At 40.1% G+C, this 14,619-nt stretch overlaps 2 protein-coding genes across 6 annotated transcripts in view; one reads left to right on the top strand and one right to left on the bottom strand.

Annotated features, from left to right (window-relative positions):
* The window catches only part of GPBP1L1 (GC-rich promoter binding protein 1 like 1), a 55,388-nt gene extending 46,085 nt beyond the window's left edge, over positions 1-9,303 (bottom strand). Inside the window, exon 1 of one of the 5 annotated variants that reach the window (XM_070045311.1) lies at positions 9,152-9,303. The gene's annotated coding sequence lies outside the window, so the exon portion shown is untranslated. Of the gene's footprint in view, positions 1-6,778; positions 6,890-7,610; positions 7,752-8,238; positions 8,422-9,151 lie in introns of those variants that run through there. The other 4 variants (XM_070045310.1, XM_070045309.1, XM_070045307.1 and 1 more) reach the window with 4 other exon arrangements.
* Positions 9,304-9,392: 89 nt separating this feature from the next.
* Positions 9,393-13,308, top strand: TMEM69 (transmembrane protein 69). The gene is made up of 3 exons (XM_030870001.2): positions 9,393-9,482; positions 10,958-11,097; positions 12,263-13,308. The coding sequence occupies exons 2-3, from the start codon at positions 11,044-11,046 to the stop codon at positions 12,974-12,976; spliced, it is 768 nt and encodes a 255-aa protein (XP_030725861.1). The 5' UTR covers positions 9,393-9,482; positions 10,958-11,043; the 3' UTR covers positions 12,977-13,308.
* The last annotated feature ends 1,311 nt before the right edge of the window (positions 13,309-14,619 follow it).

Genomic DNA, 14,619 nt, shown 5'->3' with positions numbered 1-14,619 from the left:
TCCACCTGCCAATACAGGGGACACGGGTTTGAGCCCTGGTCCGGGAAGATCCCACATGCTGTGGAGCAACTAAGCCCATGCGCCACAACAACTGAGCCTGCGCTCTAGAACCTGTGAGCCACAACTACTGAAGCCTGTGCACCTAGAGGCAATGCTCCACAACGAGAGAAGTCACCGCAAAGAGAAGCCCGCGCACAACAATGAAGAGTAGCCCCTGATCACTGCAAATAGAGAAAGCCTGCGCACAGCAACGACTGACCCAAAGCAGCCAAAAAAAAAAAAAAAAAAAAAAGAGACAAAAAGAAATTAAACAAGTGGGATTGATTGATTGATTGATTGATTGCTGCGAGGCTTGCGGGATCTTAGTTCCCGAACCAGGGATTGAGTCCGGGCCATGCAGTGAAAGCACTGAGTTCTAACCACTGGACTGCCAGGGAATTCCCCAAACAAAGTGTTATATGTGAAAAGGTCCTAGTTTAGATACTATCAACAGTTTGGATAGCCAGCCAGCGGTAACAAACATTTTTCTGGATCAGCTGGGGAAATGTGAATAATAGAACCTGCATACTAGAGGAAATGAACATGGACTGTAGGCATCACTGGACAAAAAAAGCCAAGTTGTAAACTGATCTCATTTTCGTAAAATAAAAATAAAAGCCTACACATATGTGCTTAGAGAAAGATCTGGGGAAAAAATGCACCAAAAGTTGTTAACAGTGGTGACTTCTGAATGATAGGAATGTCAAGTTTTTATTTTCGCATATCTGTATACTCCAATTATCTACACATCACAACACTGTTTTTGTAATAATAAAAGAATTACTTAAAGACAGAATTACATGGGGAGCTTTAATAAACTAATGGTGCCCAGGCCTTACCTCAGATATATTTTAAAAGGTTGAGAACTACTGCTTTTAAGAATTGGGAGTGGATAAAAGGAAAAATTCTTCTCTAAGTTTGTCTTTAAAAAAGACATTCATGGAAGTGTTTTTACTTCATGAGTTAGGAGATCACCCTAAACAGAGGCAGTAACTAAATCTTTTAGAAGGAGCAAATTATATTAGTCAATTTTACAAATCAGGGCCCTTGGTTGAAAAAAATAAACTGTATTTAGGTAGATTAAGCAGAAAAGGAAATTTATCAGTAGGATATTGGGAGTTCAAAAAATGAATGATTTGTCAAACCTGTAAAAATTCAAGTAAAGCTAAGCAGTCAAAACCACCAACCAAGGTCACATCACAGGAAGTCTCTCAGGAAACTGTCCACTAGCTAGCTCTGCCACTGCCACCAGACAATAGAATTAATTCTAAACTGTCCTTGCTCCTTTGTATCTCTCTCACTCCAGATTCAAGTCCCCAGTCAAGTGTATTTGATAGGCACAGCTTGGGGCACAGCTACCAGGGGCAGAAAGCATATGTGTGCATGCATACAAGTTACGAGTTACATGTCCTTTCCAGCTTCCTCTCCCACTAAGATTCACAAAAAGGCAATACTGGAACAGGCTTAAAATGGTAAACAGACAAAAGAAACAACAAAGGATAACCTTAAAGCCCAATTAGTAGAATGTCCAACACAGGAATCTTGCCAGTCTTCCCATTAGTAATAAACTTTAATCATTGTGCCTTCTTCCAAGTCATTTTCAAAAAACATTTTGAAAATGAATTCAGTTTCAAAAAACATTTCCTGAAACTAATTTCATAAAGTATAAAATTTTTGAAGACTAAAATTTATAAACTTTCTCAGGTAGTTATCGCCTTTCCAATATTTTGTCATTTAAAGGGGACAAGCACCTGCTACAACCATACCTATCCCACTAACAGAAATGAAATTTACTTAAATCACAACAGTTCCAAATAAGCATAGTATGTTACAAAAGTACATTTATCACCTGATGCAAACTGACACAATAAATTCTGGCTGTGAGATTCAGATAACTAAGTGGATTAGATTTATGAAAAGTATCTGAAACTATACGATTTTAAAAACAGCAAAAATGTTTTTTATAGTATTTGCTCCAAAAGTCACTACTATCTGGGACTTCCCTGGCGGTCCAGTGGTTAGGACTCCATGCTCTCAATGCGGAGGGCCCGGGTTCAATCCCTGGTTAGGAAACTAAAATCCCACAAACCGAGTGGCATGTCCGCACCCCCCCCCCCGCACAAAAATCAAAAGTCACTGTATCAACTACACTACAGACAAGTCATTCAAGTAGTGATAACTTTTATCAAATATCTGCAGCTGTGCTGACTGTGAAAGGCTTCAATTTCCTATGAATATAAGTAAATAGGCTATTTGTCACTTTTAAAAAACTATACTGTCTTTTATAATTGAAACATTTAATAGTAGTGACTACTATATTACGAAACCTACATTTTACTTCAAGCACATTTTACTTACAAGCATATCTAAAAATCTCTTCTCAAGAATAAACTGTGCTTCTAATCCAAACATTACTTTTAAGTTAGAAGAGCAGACTCTGGATCTAGTTGGCTCTGCCATGTACTAGCTGTGTGACTTTGGAGAAGTCACTTCACTTTCTTTTTTTCTTGGCGGGGGGGATCAATTCCCACTTTATGTAGTAAATCCTCTCTCCAGGAAATCAATGTCATTCAGAGCCTCTAAAATTTTCCATACACAACGTTGGGCACCTCTTTTTGCTTCAAATCATTACCTGTAATTTGGAGATTGTTGGAAAGTTGATGATTAAATGAGTGAATATATGCAAAGTGTTAAGAATAGTGCCTGGATATTTTTCCCAGGGAAAACAAAAAAATCCAAGTGTCTGGTCTATAGTGAGTACTCCATAAGTGTTAAGAATAAAATGCTTATTAATAGTTGGGGGGTGGGGGGATAAACAACAGGTAAAAAAAATGCAGTTTTGAGAAATTTTCTGACCAAATACGCTGAGGAAACTATTCACTAGTAACCAAAACAAGAAAACAAAACCACTACAAACCCAGCATACTTAACTCAATTTTATAATACAACAAATATATACTATGTAGAAAAAAAAAGGACAGGAAACAAACTACCTAGAAAAGTTAACACTGAATTGGGCACAGGACCAAACCGAACACTCCATTTTACAAGCAGACTGAAGGAGGATAAATAACTCATACAATTATTCTATGCTGCTCAATAGAGGAATTGTGAGAAAATGATATAGATGAGAATCACTGAACAAACCAGAAAAAAAAAACTACCAATTTACTGGAAATCAGGAAAATCTAGAATGTGGGAAACTGCAGGACAAATGACCTGGTTTCTTCAACAAAGTGCAAGGAAAAAAAAACAGAAGAAACATACAAACTAAGAGGCTTGAAAGAATATCAGTCAACTACCATGTGTGGGACCTGGATCCTGATTCAAATAAACAAGAGACGTCAACAGAAAATATCTAGAAAAGGAAAAACAAAAACCTAAAAGTCCACGTCCAACAATCTGTTCAGATTTCACAGAATTTCACTCAACTGGTAAAAGGATGTTCATTAAAGACAATTTCAAACAATTTACTTGACAATTATGAAGTGCTTACAATGGACAGGCATTGTATTAAAAACTCTACAAATATTATTTCATTTGTTTACCACAGAAACCCTATGAGAAGGTACTATTATCTCCATTTAACAGAGAAAGAAACAGGCAGAAATCTTACTAAAACTCCACCAAGGTCTCAAAGCTGTAAGTGGCAACGCAGAGGTTCAAACCCAGGCTATAATGCTGCTGCCCTTAATTATCGTACCATGCTATCTCTCTACCATGATGTGGTGAAAACCCAGCTTTGGAATCGGAGAAAGCTGAGTCCCCACATCTCACTATGTTATATAAACCACTTAACTTCTTGGATCCTCTGTACACCCACTTATAGAAGGGTTAATATCAAGTATGTTAAACAAGTGTTTTAAGGAATAATGATTGGACTCTGTTACAAGTCTCTAGCTTATGAAGCCCACAATAAATGGTTCCCACTATCCTTCCACCATACCTGGTAAGATTAATTAAAAAGCACAGTTAATAATTCATAAACACATAGCTGGAACAATGGAATAGCTCTACCTTTTAATTAACTAACCAAAGAACCCCCAAACCAACTTTTCAACATACTTGTAAACTTCAAGGATAGCAGTAATTCAGAAGAGAACTTTTTTATATAATGAAATTTAAACATATAATCAGCAGAAACAGGAGTCTGCAATATAAAGAATAGCCAAACTTAAATTAATTCAATTTTTTCTTTAAAAAAAAAACAAACAACAAACTTGTTCAACATAAACAGACCTGCTGCTCAGAAAAGTGCACTAAAACTTTGTTCATGCTGGTGATTCTCTAGCCTGACATCTGACTGATATATGGCAAAGTAGTTTTATTACAGAAAAGGAAGGTAAGCTTAATGAGTATGTTAAAAAATCAACTCCCTTAAGAATGATAGCTTTCTGTGTTGTTATCCTGTGAATATTTTTGTGCTTATCTGTTAAACTACTAAGTTCTGGGGGTGGGGCAGGAATGTTTTATAGTCATCTAGGTATTCCTACTCCTTAACAGGCAGGAACAACAGTACAATAGTACAGCCTCTAGCATTTCTTATAAGAAACTTTCTTAAAAGAAGTTTGAACCATTTTGTCTGAAAAATAATTTTTCCAACAGATCAATTAAAGGCTGATTATCATTATTTATTTTTAAAATGATTTATTTATTTATTTATTTTTGGCCGCCCTATGTGGGATGCAGAATCTTAATTCCCCAACCAGAGATCGAAGCCACGCCCCCTACAATGGAAGTGTAGTCTTAACCACTGGACCGCCAGGAAGTCCCAAAGGCTCCTTATTTGCTTTAGTAAAGAAAAACAACTATTAGACTCCTTTAAATATTTGCCTCGTATATTTTAAACCACCTACAAAAATTCAATTTACATAACATTAGCAATATTTTACCTCTTTAGTTAAGATACATACCTGTGGACAAAAGAAGTTCAGCTCATCTCACTGAACTATTTTTCAAGTTTGATTATAGCCAGTTTTGTTTTGAGCAGACTTCAGTGGGAAATAAAAATCAGAGCCTGATTTTGAAGTGACTTGGTCAGCTAGCTCTCAGCATAACCACATATCAAATTGCAGACAACGGCAACTATAGTCAGTTATGAAGTAGCATGTTTTCTATGTATCACCTAGATATCCCATCCCACCCATTATTTGAAAAACCATAAATACATACACCAAAATTTGCCTTTTCCATGAACTACTTTTTCAGTTGGGATATTTAAAAAACTGTTGTGTCTCACCTTTCCAATAGTCTTATTTTTATTTTCATGGTTAAAGGTAGCAACCATAATGGTTAAGCACAGTGACTTGGAAACAGATTGCTTAGGTTTAAATACAGGGTCTGTGACCTACTAGCTGGATGAATCTCTGAACTTATTTTCCTTAACTAAAAAATGGGGATAAAACAATATCTATCTGACGGAAATAAACAAGTTAATAAATATAAAGCACTTCGAGCAACTGTCAGCCTCTGGTACATTAGAGTTATTACTAAGTGCATATACACTGAATCATAAAACAAAGATATGCAATCTGCTGAAGTATGATTCAGAATTGTAGGTTTTATCTTTAAGCATTTAAAAATGAATTATAAGCAGAAATGTGTCCCAGATTTCTTGTCATTCCAAACTTATTAAAATGGTTGCATGTGCTCTCCTCAGCCAAGCTACTAAACAGCCACTGACGAGAAAACTGGTAAGATGGAATTCATTCAAAAGAAAAATGGCTTCCTAACACCCTACCACCACCACCAAATTTCAAGAGCTCTGATAAGATACTATTCAGAATAAACTGAAAGAATACTTATATCAATATGTACAAACTGTTTTGAGTATCCTGAAAAAAAATCAGAGTAAGGTCTCACCCAAGTTTACAGGTCCAGTAGTCAACAACAGCAAAACACAAAGCAACTGACTTGTAATTTCTATAAAGCACTTTTGTCCTGTAAAACCACCAAAATAATTTAAGAACAACAAATCCTAGGGGAGTTGACAAAAGTAAACTTTTGTATTGAAAGAATGTAGAAAGGTAAATTGAAACTGACTCCCTAGGGAAGGAAGATGACACTTTATTTTACTATTAATTCCAAACTTCTCATTCACAATTAGCATTTTATTATTTTATCTTTTAGACAGATTGAAACTCAAGCATCTTCCCAAATACTGAAGTTAACTGTTTCTGGTTTCCATTCTATGCCTTTTTGTTTTCCGTTAAACTTCTGGATCTAAAGGTTTAAAAAAAAAAAAAGTCAGCAAACAAAAAGACAGCCTTTTGTTTGAAAGGGTACAACAATCAGACACTCCAAATCTAAAATGTTTTCACTTGTTGTCTTACACTTTTCTAATAAATGTCCCAAACTTAACAGCACTCTGATTCTCTTTCAAGCATTACACATAAAAGACCTTAGAAAAGGCCAGCAATGACCAAACTATAAATCTGAGTGTACTGAAGACTACCAATCACTTTACTTTTGGAAGGGATTTACAAAGAATGTGACTTCTATTACTAAACTAAAACATGAGCCACCATAAACTTTGTTTATTCCAGATAAGCTATAAATATCAAAGTTAAGAGCAAGTATTTCAACAAATATGGCAAACCAATCTCAAAGCACGAACTTGGCTGATAAATTAACACCACAGCACAATTTCAAAACTATAAGCAACTACCAAAAAAAAACCACCCAAACCGCACCCACTCTTACGTAAACTTTCGGAGTAAGCAAACTACTTTAGCCTCACCTTTGTTTTCACCTAGCGAAGACTCTTCAACATAAGACACAAACTGCAAAAAGATGAAAGATCCAGCTGTTGTCCCCGTAGGAAAAACAACTAAGAATTTAAGACATGTTAACGTATTTAAGTTACCAAGCTCAGGGCACTTCCCCAAGCTACAGCCATTTTAGATTCAGCCTTTCTTTTGAATTTCACGGGGGTGGGGAGAGGTAGATGTAAAACAGAAAAAAATCCTCACTAAAACACTTCAAGATCGACCAGCCTTTTTTGTTTCCAGGGAGGGAGGGGTCAGTAGGTGCTGGATAGACAATCTAAATCAACGAAAACACCTCGCTACCAGGGGGAACCGGAACGCTGGGAACAGGCGTGGGGGGTTAAAGCTCTTCTTTTCCCCTCAGATACCCCACATTTGACTTACACGCTTTTTTCCCTTAGACTTTCCATCATTGGAAAACAAAAGCCCTTGGCTCTAATTCAAGAAGGAGAAAAAAACCCGTAAACCAAGCTATTCAACCACCAACAAGCCGGAACGCCTGGAGAGGAGCCAGAGAGCCGCAGGTGAGCGTTCCGACCCGAAGACCAAAGTTGAACTAGGAGCGCTCCGGCAGAGTCGCGGCGACGCTCATGTGCAAAGCTCCACGCGCGGGGGAAGGTGCCCCGTCCGAACCACACGACCCGTGAGCTCTGCTCCCGGTCCCCGGCCCAACCTACACCCAACCACCTGTGTGAGAGCCTTCTTCAACTTGTTTCAACAGCCGGCCCGTCAGGCACCGGGCGGAGCCCTGCGCCGGACCACTCAAGATCCCCTACCGCCCCGTCGTCCGGAACTCCCACTCACCGGGCAGCGGCAGGGCTACAGCTAGGGACCAGTCGCGGCGTCTGAGGGTGCGTCCCCAGCTTCCTGATCCGGCAGAGGTGTAGAGCCCACAACCATAACAAAGCTCTTCCCAAAATGGCTGCCCGGCCCACACGGCCCAGGAGGGGCAGAGCGGGTGGAGGGGGAGGAGCGACGACCAGTCCGGCCCTCCCCTAATCTGACCCCGCCTCACACACGCCCACCCTCTCGCACCGCCCACAAGGGCGCACGCGCACGCGCGTGAGCCCTGTTCTGGTGACCCGCCCGACGCCCCAAGCTGCCAACGTTTAGCCGCGAGAACGGCGGTTATTCCCTGCCCTGCCCCCAGCTCCCTCCACTGCGGCTCGAGGCGGCGCATGGTCAACCCCCGCCCCTCTGCAGAGTTGAACACTCTGCCTTTCCTCGCACCGCCTCAGAGGCGGAGACCAGCTGGGTTTGGTACTCCCCTTCACATCCCCTCTCCCGACACTAGGGCCAGGGCGCGTGTGAATGAGTGGGTGGGTGGGTATGTGTGTACCCGTTTTTCCCCGCCCCTTCATTCTGCACCCTCCCACACCCCACCTCTCGGCAAGCACGCATCTCCAAACTACCTCTACAAGTACTAACAAACCGGTTTCGTAGACTCGTGTGTTTTCCGACCCCTTCCCACCTTCGGCTCCTTCCTTCCTTCACGTGCACGCGCCGTTAAGACTCCAGCCCCCAACGGGCCGCACGGCCGGGATCTGGAGGCCTGCGCGGCTGTTCCCGACGCGCTACCCGCTGGGAGTGGTAGTTCCGCCCGACCGCTGGCGACACGCCCCTGCCCCAGTGCTGGGCGGATTTCTGGCCGGAGCCTGCTCCTGTGCCAGGGCGGATAAGCTGTTTCTCCGGCCCAAAGTCTCATTGGGTATCGCACAACGGGAAGGGGTGGCGCTGCCATGGCAGAGAAGGAAACAAAAGTGAAAGCCTGTCACGACTAGAAGGTGTTACTACTAGGAAGAATTCTCTGAGCCCATTCTGCACGGGAGGCTAAACCATGTGACGGTCGGCAACCAGGAAGCTAGACTACATAGAATCCTGAGGAATGGAGGAACTGGCTAGCGTTTCTGTTGTTTTCAGATAAACGCGCAAATTGCCTGATGGTGTTTCCTTTGATAGACTGTGAAATGGAGTCCCAGAGAAGGGAAGGGACTTGCTCAAGGTCACAAAGCCCACAAACAAAAGTTAAAGCGGAGGGTGACAGAAGGAATCTAACTTCCGGGTCACCCTAAAGGCTCTTACCCTCACACCCTTCATGGAAATGAAAGTCCTGCCCCTTGTGCTGTTTATTTCTTAACGAAGTTTCTAGTTACCAGCAGAGAAAATGAAGTGAAAACAGTTTTTTGTTTTTTCTTAAATAGTATTAGTTCAGGACCTTAATGAGGCGTGAGATACGCCCCGTCGCTCCTAGAAACCCTGTTGTTATGCAAAGTAAAAAATGAGTTCCTGAGACGGCAAGCAATTTGGCCAAGTCATACTTGGCCTAGACTCCAAATCTCTCCTACCTTCCTCCACCACCATCACTCTGAGATGGTTTCAGTAGTTGCACTCTACCTTCCCGAACTCTGCGAGGCAGATTCTGCTGGCTGGGAAACCTGGAATACAAAGGCAAGGACCGTTCAGGTACCCTACAGACTTCAAAAGCTGGCTTCCACTAGAACTAAGATTTTCCCCTGTAGGAACCAGTTAGCACTGGTCAAGTCTGCACCCGGACTCATTTTTTTCGGCTCTCAGGAAGTGGGGAGGGCTATCTAACCCCACTTGCCGGAAGTGCTTTCCGCAGTACCAAGCTGTTCTTGCAATTCAGCTTTCAACCTCCCCGCGCGACGCTGGCAGGTGAGTAGTAGGGCTGTTGTCACAGGTGCAGGTTGGGAAAGGGGGGCACCAAGGCTTCGGAGTAAACTGAGGCCGCGGATACTATTGGGCAAAGTTTCCCGGGGATCTTTGTGTCCCCTTTTCTCTGATGTCTGCTCTAAGGCTTGCAGTTTGCAACTCTTTTATTTGGCGCAGTGGAAATATTGAGCGTTCTCACCCAAATTGAGCGGATTAACCCTTGGGTCTTTGTCCTTAACCCCCTCACCAGTTGCCGTCCCCGGGCTTTAGGCAGTCACTTTTCTCTTTAATACTCTTGAGCTGGAAAGCACATGTCACAGTGCCTAGGGAGTTTGGAAGGTTGAGGGAGCGTTGAGGTTTTTGAAATCCCTTACGAAGGTGATTTTGAACAAAGGTGAGTGTGTGGGCCCTGCAGGTATGTGTGTCTGGGAGTCAGTAGGTGGATGTGGGTGTCATCTAACATCTATTCAGAGACCCGGGATAACTTAACTCCCTACTTGCTTCCTTATACATATATACAGAATGAAGACATTGACGGGCTGGTGTACAGGATTTCTTGAACCAGCCCTAAGATCTGTAATCAAGAAATTAGTTCACTACGTTTTTAAATTAAGCAGCAACTGTGGGTTTTAGATTTTTAGACACCTTATTCTTTTGGTTAAGAATGGGACTTATGTAAATATGACAGATCTGGATTAATAATATTCTCTCTCACTCAGCCACTTACTGGTTGCTTACATTGTGTAAGGTGGGAATAATAGCCAGTATTTTTTGAGTGCCTACTTTGTGTTAGGGACAGTTCTCAGCTTTTTACATGTATTAACTTACTTAATTTTTACAACGACCCTATGTAGTTATCATAAGCCTTATAGGTGAGTGAACTGCACCATAGCCAGGTTAAATAATTTGTCCAAAGTCACATAGCTAATACGTGGTGGAGCCAGGATTCCAACCCAGATTGTTTGACTCCAAAGTCTGCACTCTAACTTAACAGGCTATTACTGCCTTTCAACACCAAGTTGATGACGTTATTCAATAGTTACAGTAATTACATAGTTACAATGCCTGATTCACAGCTAATTGTATTGATTGCTACTATCATTACTTTAAGCTAAGTCCCAAAATAGATAACTAATAGACCAGACAAGCTATGATTTTCAATGTTAAAGATAAGAAAGCTGGCACTTCAAGGAAGCAATTTACCCAAGGTCACACAGCTGGGAAATGATGGAGGCATTTGTAAAAATCCAGATCTGTTGTCTCTGTGCATTACTCTTTCTGTTACACCAAACAGCAAAAGCTAAAAGAATGGTTCAGAGAAGAAAAGGATCTATTTACTTAATGTTACTGATATTTTGAAAACATTAATTATTGTTTTCAAAGGAACTGTTATATGGAAGAAATTATCCCGAATTACTACTTTTTAAAACTTACGTATAAAGTGAAGAAAATTAAATGACATCTTGTTTTGTACACAGCAACATGCTTCTGATTCAGATGTTCCACTGAGCTATAAAAATACATTAATCAGAACTGTGTGGCATCTTCCTAAGCAAGACTTTCAATGGGGCCCACTATGGTTCACTTCATCCAGAAGTTTTCTCGAGCATCTTCAAAGGTTGGTTTATTCAGCAAATATTTGAGCATTACTTTCCAGGCATTGCTTGGCTAGGCAATAGTGAAAAAGAAGACAAAAATCCTTACCCTCTTATATTCTGGTTGATCGGGGGAAGAGTAAAATATAAATAAGTGACATCTAATATGTCAAGTGGTAAGTGCTGTGGAGAACTATAGAGCAGGGAAGGGGAATAGGGACAGTAGACTTAAGGATTGCATTTATAAATAGGGTGGTCAGAAGTGAGGCAATGAGCCATGCAGGTACCTCAGGGAAGAACATTCTAGACAAAAAGGAAAAAAAAAGCCTCAAGATGGAATCATTCCTAGCATTTTGAGTAACCACCAAGATTCTTAAATAACTTTCATTTTTTTCTTTAATCCAACATTTTTTGAGTTCATGTTGATCTGCTTAACTGTTGAAGTATGGAATCTACTCACTAAAGCACAGAATCAGCAAGAGAGGTTATTGCTTTGGCCATGTACCATGAAAGGTACTGGGGATTTTTTTTTTTTTTTAAGGCAAAGAAAAATATATGGTCCTGGCTCTCAAGTCTACTGAGACAGACAAGTAAACACATGATTTTAATTCACCGTGAGAATTATGATGGAAGTGTGTATATGGTACTTATAGGAGGATTACATCAGATTGGAGAAAGCGTCAAGCCGAATTTTTAAAGATAAGTTCCCTAGATAGAAAAATGGTAATCTAGAATTCTAGGCAGACATATGTAGAAAGGCATGAAGCTATGACAATTATGCAGTGTCTAAAGCTTAATTTTCTCTACATAAAATAGCATTTCCACAGTAATTAGTGCTGCTTCTTTTGCAATTTATAAATAGAAGAGGCAGTTTAGAATGCCAAAAACTGAAGACCTAGTCTTTAGCTGTTCCTCCTTCAGATATTTCTTTCATGGGATAAGTTTAGTGGTAGGCCAAAATATATCACTGGTTTCTATTCAGTAGTTTCTTTTGCATGTTGTATAGCTGTTTAATAGTCTTTGCCAGCAATAATAACATCATCCTGTAGTCCAACCTTTCTTTAAGTTCGATGTGCTAACAGAAAGCAGGCGGTTTGTTTTTATATTGTCTCAGATTGGGACTAAAACATTTGATGATTTCCTTTTTTTAAATCTGTTTTTTGTCTTCTCGTTCTGTTTTCCCTATAGATGCTGAAGTACCCTTCCACAATCAGACTAGGAGTCAGAAGGAGAATAGAAACATTTTCTCTCAAAACAGGCCTCCAGCAGAACTTTTCCCCTTTGTTTCCAAGGCCTTGGCTTGTCTCATCATTTCCAGTGTGTATGAGCAAGACACAATATTATCACACTTCCCCATGCAGCTTTAAGAAGAAGCAAGAGCAAGCAGTACTTCCAGCCAGGCCACCACAAACCATCAGTTACCTGCCTGACAGCCCAAAGCCAGCATTATACATAACTCTGGCAGGACTAATCCCCTTCATTGCTCCACCACTGGTCATGGTGATGACAAAGACTTATATTCCCGTATTAGCTTTTACTCAGATGGCTTATGGAGCCAGTTTCCTATCTTTCTTGGGAGGGATCAGATGGGGTTTTACTCTGCCACAAGGTAGTCCAGCCAAACCAGACTTCCTCAATTTAGCTAATAGTACAGCTCCTGTTGTGTTTTCATGGCTTGCGTTCTTTATTTCTGAAAGACTCAGTGAAGCTATAGTCACAGTAATAATAGGTTTGGGGATAGCATTACACACTGAACTTTTTCTCTTGCCACATTATCCCAATTGGTTCAAAGCCCTGAGGATAGTAGTCACTTTAGTGGCCTTTATTTCATTTGTAATCACTTTACTAGTTAAAGGTTTTTATCCAGAGAAGGGACCCAAGAGACTTAGGCAAGTAGAATAAATATAAAACTACTCTGTAGATGACGTTAGCATGTTGGCTAGGAGCCTTGTAAGGTTGTGTTTTGGCATCACCTTTTTCTACCTCTCCAGTTTAGCTCTTTTTTCCCACCAGTGGTGATTTATTCTTCCCCAATTATTCTTCATTTCTAGAAATCTTTATTTTATAAGGAATCACTGAGAAACAGCTTGAAAACCCTTAACAAGTCCTTTTCATGTTATATTAGGTTATAGTTCTCATTCAGTCTTTTTATGAACTTTATAGTCATCCACTTAAAAATTTCAATGTTTTAATTGTTTTGAAAAATGTAAATTAAAAGATGAAAAACCTTTGTGCTAGAGCTTTAGGATCATTGAAAACACACACACACACACACACACACACACACCCACACACCCACACACCCACACCCCCCCCCCCCCCGAGGAAAACTTGGTATCCATGAGTGTCTGAAAACAATAGGTGGCTCCAGTGTGGAGTTTTCATTGCAGTTGCCCCTGGGAATTGCATTTCCAAGCTCTTTTTACCTGGCACAACCTAGTTATTTGAACTGAAATGATCTGTGGCTCTGAAGTCAGTAGGGAGCAGTGTCACGAGGGAAAAACTATGTTCAAAGAAAAGCTAGACACATTTTCCAGGTTTTACCAGGATATTTGGCAGAGTATAGATGCAACATCTCCAAACATAACACCAGCTGGTCAAAAATAGTTATATAGTTAAAAGAATAAAGGCTCTAGGATATACAAACTAGGAAAAGTCAAGCTGGAGACATCTTAATGTTCTATCTAGTTTTGCATGTCAACTCACACAAAAGCTTTTTTAAAACAGTAAAAGCAACACCTTGAATTCTAACTTTAAAACTTAGTCTTTTGAGATGCTTAGTCTCATAAAAAAGAAGAAACATTTTCAATGTTATAAGAATTTAAATCAGGAAATGGTATCATCTGGTATACGTTACCTTTGTATAAGTATTCGAATATTAGGTAACTTAAATTTCGTAAGTAAATTATATACATATAATTTTCACTTTAATGATTCTTGCTGTGGAAAGATCATAATCTAGAGTGGTAACTTGTTTACTTTGTTACACAGCTGTTACAAGATTTTTTTATGAATTGTGTGTTCAAGTCCTAATCCACAGCATCTCAGAATGTGACCTTACTTGCAGACAGGGTCTTTACAGAGTTATTAATAAGGTTAAAGTGAGGTTATACGGGTAGGTTGTAATGTAATATTACTGGTGTTCTTATAATGGAAAATGTAGAGATAAACACATATACAGAGAGAATACCATGTGAACATGAAGATCTACATGCCAAGGAGAGAAGCCTTGAACAGATCCCTCCTTCTTAGCCCTCAGAAGGAACCAACTCCACCAACACCTTGACTTCAGGCCTCCAAAACCGTGAGACGATAAATTCTGTTGTTTCAATTCTGTTGTTTCAATTATATATTAACAAATATAACACTATAGAGCTAGAGCTTGTTCTGATCATTAAGAAGCTTACCAGTTAAAAGCCTGTGGCTGAAATCACCACACGATCCTTCTTTATTAATGTAGAGAAAAGTTTACTACAGCTTGATACTGAAGGAAAGAAAGCTCATACTCTTCAGAAGATCCTTCTCAGATCCTACTCAGATTGTTT

The sequence above is a fragment of the Globicephala melas genome, chromosome 1 (assembly GCF_963455315.2).
Source record: "Globicephala melas chromosome 1, mGloMel1.2, whole genome shotgun sequence".
NCBI classification, from domain to species: Eukaryota; Metazoa; Chordata; class Mammalia; order Artiodactyla; family Delphinidae; genus Globicephala; species Globicephala melas.
This window is presented reverse-complemented; position numbering and strand designations above follow the sequence as displayed.